The 5,000-nt window shown below is 44.8% G+C and overlaps 1 protein-coding gene across 1 annotated transcript in view; it reads right to left on the bottom strand.

Annotated features, from left to right (window-relative positions):
* Positions 1-2,934: 2,934 nt before the first annotated feature.
* LOC145410367 (frequenin-1) overlaps positions 2,935-5,000 on the bottom strand; it is a 31,130-nt gene continuing 29,064 nt past the window's right edge. The window contains exon 7 of the mRNA XM_080280522.1: positions 2,935-3,102. Within this exon, the coding sequence (XP_080136648.1) occupies positions 2,935-3,102 (168 nt within the window). The remainder of the gene's footprint in view (positions 3,103-5,000) is intronic.

The raw sequence follows: 5,000 nt of genomic DNA on the forward strand, positions 1-5,000 counted from the left end.
GGGGTATTTTTATGGCACTAACACCCACCGTCCATACTGAATACATGCTAGGGCTGTCTCATACAGGACTGGTGTATTGGTATTAGCGGGGGTATTTGCAATTGTGGATGTGGTTGAGAAGATTAGGAGAAATACACTGAGGTGGTTTGGACATGTGGAGAGAATGGAGAATGAAAGACTGACTAAGGGGGTGTATGTAGGTGAGGTGGAGGGAGGAAGAGGGAGGGGTAGACCGAGGATGAGGTGGAGGGATGGAGTGGAGAGGTATATGAGGTAAAAGAACGTTGTGGAGTGGATGTGGATGTGGTTGAGAAGATTAGGAGAAATACACTGAGGTGGTTTGGACATGTGGAGAGAATGGAGAATGAAAGACTGACTAAGAGGGTGTATGTAGGTGAGGTGGAGGGAGGGAGAGGGTGGGGTAGACCGAGGATGAGGTGGAGGGATGGAGTTGAGAGGTATATGAGGGAGGACTGAGTGAGTTGGGGGGAGGGTAGTCAAATGGTGGGTGACAGAGCGACTTGGAGGCGTTCTGTCTGCGGCCACCCTTTGCGGGATTAGGGCGTCGGGCTATAGATAGATAGATAGATTTGCAATTGGTCTGTAGTTTGATGGATTAGAAGCTGCCCCCTTGTTAGGAATAGGATGGATATTTGCGTCTTTCCTAGAGGCTGGAAAAATTGAGTTACGCATGCATAGGCAAAAAAATGTTGCTAATACTGGAGCCAACACTGAGGGGCGATTCTGAAGTACTATTATTCCTGTGAGCCAAGAAACCATTTACAACGCTGGGTGGTAACCATATAGCCAAACCACACATGCTCCCTGCGTGTCAACAAGTGGGTTGGTGGAGGGTTAGTGCCCCTCCCCGTAAAACAAATAACTCAGAGTCAAATGGCCACCCCTTACTGGATTATGGCGTCTGGCAATAGATAGATAGATAGATAGATTTATAAGTATATGGTAACATAGCTAGATAAGATAGCATAGCATAGCATAGGAGGATATCATAGCATAGCATAAGATAGCATAGCATAGCATAGCATAGGAGGATATCATAGCATAGCATAAGATAGCATAGCATAGCATAGCATAGATTAGGCTATGTGACATATGTTAGATAGAGTATGCTGTTAGATTTGTTAGATAGATAAAATATTCTATGTTAATCCATAAATATCCCTTAGCGACATTCTCGTGGCGATTGTGTCCCAGGTACCGCTCAGTCTGCTGGTGAGGGCGTGGGAAATGGAGAGAGAGAGAGAGAGAGAGAGAGAGAGAGAGAGAGAGAGACTTAAATCCAATAACCAGTTAATTCATTCGTACATTATATTATTATTATTATTATTATTATTATTTCTTGCCTGATCCTCAACATTTCCACCTAGTTTGGGTAAAATCGGATAAATTATTTATATTGTTCACACACACACACACACACACACACACACACACACACACACACACACACAGAGGAGGTGTGGTGTGGTGTGGTGGCGGTGGTGTGATGTGGTGGTGGTGTGGTGTGGAGTATGGTATGGTGTGGTAGTGTAGTGTGGTGTGACAAGTTTCGCTCAATTGTAGCAGCTTAAGATTAACAAGCACCTCCATCTGTCTTAAAAGTAGCAAAAAACGCTCAAATCTAGCACCTTAAGATTAACGTAGCGCTGAATGTAGCAAGTTTCGCTCAATTGTAGCAGCTTAAGATTAACAGGCACCTTCATCTGTCTTAAAAGTAGCAAAAAATGCTCAAATCTAGCACCTTAAGATTAACATACCGCTTAATGTAGCGCTTAAAATTAGCGAAAAGTTCATGGCACTTTTAAATTAGCAAAAATGGCTGAGATGTAGCGCCTTAAGATTAGCAAGAAGCGCTCAAATTTAGCAGCTTAAGATTAACAGGCCGCTCAAACGTAGCACCTTAAAATTACTAGACCGCGTAAAACTAGCAAGAAGCACTGAAATCTAGCACCTTAAAATTATCACACCGCTTAAAACTAGCAAGGAGCGCTGAAATCTAGCACCTTAAAATTACCAGTCCGCTTAAAACTAGCAAGGAGCGCTGAAATCTAGCACCTTATAATTACCAGACCACTTAAGATTAGCAAGGAGCGCTGAAATCTAGCACCTTAAAATTACCAGTCCGCTTAAAACTAGCAAGGAGCGCTGAAATCTAGCACCTTAAAGTTACCAGACCGCTTAAGATTAGCAAGAAGCGCTGAAATCTAGCACCTTAATATTAGCAATCCACTTAGCACTACCAGTCCGTGAAAAATTACATCTTAAATTTAGCCCAAAATCATATAAAATTCAAAACTCGCGCCAAATTTAAAGAATCAGTTAAAACCGTTCCAAATTTAAAAAAAAAATCACTCCAAATCAATGCACTTCTACCATGGCATCATAAATTTAGCCACAAATCAAAAAAACTTGTCAAAAAATCAATCCAAACTGGTCCAAAATTTAAATAATCACTCAAAATCGTTGCAAAGTTTTAAAAATCATTCAAAATCGTTCCAAATTTCAAAAAATCAATGTACTTTTACCATAACATCATAAAGTTAGCTACAAATGAATAGAAATTTGTCGAAAAATCAATGCAAACTGGCTCAAAATTTAAATAATGACTCAAAATCGTTCCAAATTTCAAAAAATCACTCAAAATCAATGTACTTTAAGCATAACATCATAAAGTTAGCAACAAATGAATAGAAATTTGTCGAGAAATCAATCATAACTGGCTCAAAATTCAAAAAATCACTCAAAATCGTTGCAAATTTCAAAAAATCACAAAATCAATGCACTTTTACCATAGCATCATAAATTTAGCTACAAATGAATAGAAATTTGTCGAAAAATCAATGAACACTGGCTCAAAATTCAAACAGTCACTCAAAATCGTTGCCAAATTCCAACCGTTGCCAATCAAGCACCTCAGTTGTCGCCGAGAGAGAGCGCCTGCACAATGCGCGGGTCGGCTTTCGATCCTTCCTTAAATTCGTCCAGGGTCAGTTTTTCGTCCTTATTTTTGTCCATTTGAGAGAATATTTTGTCCACGCGCTTCTGGGGCGTGTTCTCGTCCTCTGCCTCTGGTGCCTGGCCCTACGGAGGAAAGATGGAGGCATGGAGAGAAGGAGGGAAGAGAGAGAGAGAGGTGGAGGAGTGAATGCGATGAAGTATGGGGGAGGGAAAGGTTAATGTGTGTGTGTGTGTGTAAAGCCTGTATCTCAACGACGTATTTATTTCACTCACATACCAAAACACACAACCTTTCTCTTCATCCTAACGTTTCTCCTTTCGTCTTCTTCTCGATCTGAGCACATAGCTTTCCCCATCCACCTGGCCCGCTGGTTGGCTCCCGGTGTTCAGATTGGAGCCAGCTGTACAGATGTTGCCCCCAGAAACAGCAAAACCAGCTGTCAAATGTCCTTATAGTCATCACTTGGCCAACGCTGTACAAACAACACTACTGTCTGCCGTGTCCAGTGCAGCAGGTACAAGGCAGCCGTCAGTAGCATACCCAGTGCCTCTAAAATCTCTTAAAATCGCAATATCTGGTCCTGAAGGCAGCCCCACTTCCGCCTCGGACACACAGGCAGGCACCGTTGCATTAATATGGTGTCTGCCTGCTGGATGGAGCAACTTTCGGCCCGCAGCGTGTTCACTCTTTGCCCAGGCACTGGCCACAGGTCTGGTGTTACCTGCTGTGGTGCCGAAAGAATGACTAACCATCCTTCCCTCTAGGCTGTGTTCTCTCAGCAAATCGCAACACACACGAGTAGTCTCAGATCCAGTCCCTACGACACCTTTTGGGACTCTGCCATTGGAAGACAGCAAGACGGCCATTCCACCTACTGTTCCTTCACCTGTAATACCTGGCAGGACCTTCCCATGCAATTGCAGACCCATGGGTTCCCCTAAACGGAAACTTTCTTCCTGCCAAGCCTCTGTGACCTGCTTTCTTGTGTAGGAGAAACAGTTGTGACAAGTCGTGACCCAGTTATTTCACTGCCACAGCACAGGGCATCGCTGCATCACCACGCAACAAGGTCAGCCGATCAGATGCAATGAAGACTTCCTTTGATATCAAGTTCTTGGGGCGCTTGGAGGCGGGCAGAAGCGTGGGAGTGACTGCATCGATGTCATCCTTCTTTGAATGCGTCGCCGAAGAAGTGCAGCTGCCTGGGTCGCTGTTGGCTCGTCTGTGGTCTTCATCCACGCCTCGCCTGTCCACCGGTGCACACCCTCCTTGCCTCGCCTTCTCTTCCTTCACCTCTGCCTATCTCTTCCTTCACCTCTGCCTATCTCTTCCTTCACCTCTGCCTATCTCTTCCTTCACCTCTGCCTACCTCTTCCTTCACCTCTGCCTACCTCTTCCTTCACCTCTGCCTACCTCTTCCTTCACCTCTGCCTATCTCTTCCTTCACCTCTGCCTATCTCTTTCTTCACCTCTGCCTATCTCTTCACCTCTGCCTATCCCTGCCTTCACCTCTGCCTATCTCTTTCTTCACCTCTGCCTATCTCTTTCTTCACCTCTGCCTATCTCTTCACCTCTGCCTATCTCTTCACCTCTGCCTATCTCTTCCTTCACCTCTGCCTATCTCTGCCTTCACCTCTGCCTACCTCTTCCTTCACCTCTGCCTATCTCTTTCTTCACCTCTGCCTATCTCTTTCTTCACCTCTGCCTATCTCTTCACCTCTGCCTATCTCTTCCTTCACCTCTGCCTATCTCTTTCTTCACCTCTGCCTATCTCTTTCTTCACCTCTGCCTATCTCTTCCTTCACCTCTGCCTATCTCTTCACCTCTGCCTATCTCTTCACCTCTGCCTATCTCTTCCTTCACCTCTGCCTATCTCTTCACCTCTGCCTATCTCTTCCTTCACCTCTGCCTATCTCTTCACCTCTGCCTATCTCTTCCTTCACCTCTGCCTACCTCTTCCTTCACCTCTGCCTATCTCTTCACCTCTGCCTATCTCTTCCTTCACCTCTGCCTATCTCTT

The sequence above is a fragment of the Coenobita brevimanus genome, chromosome 10, assembly GCF_032717465.1.
Source record: "Coenobita brevimanus isolate Jiangsu-jjx chromosome 10, ASM3271746v2, whole genome shotgun sequence".
NCBI classification, from domain to species: domain Eukaryota; kingdom Metazoa; phylum Arthropoda; class Malacostraca; order Decapoda; family Coenobitidae; genus Coenobita; species Coenobita brevimanus.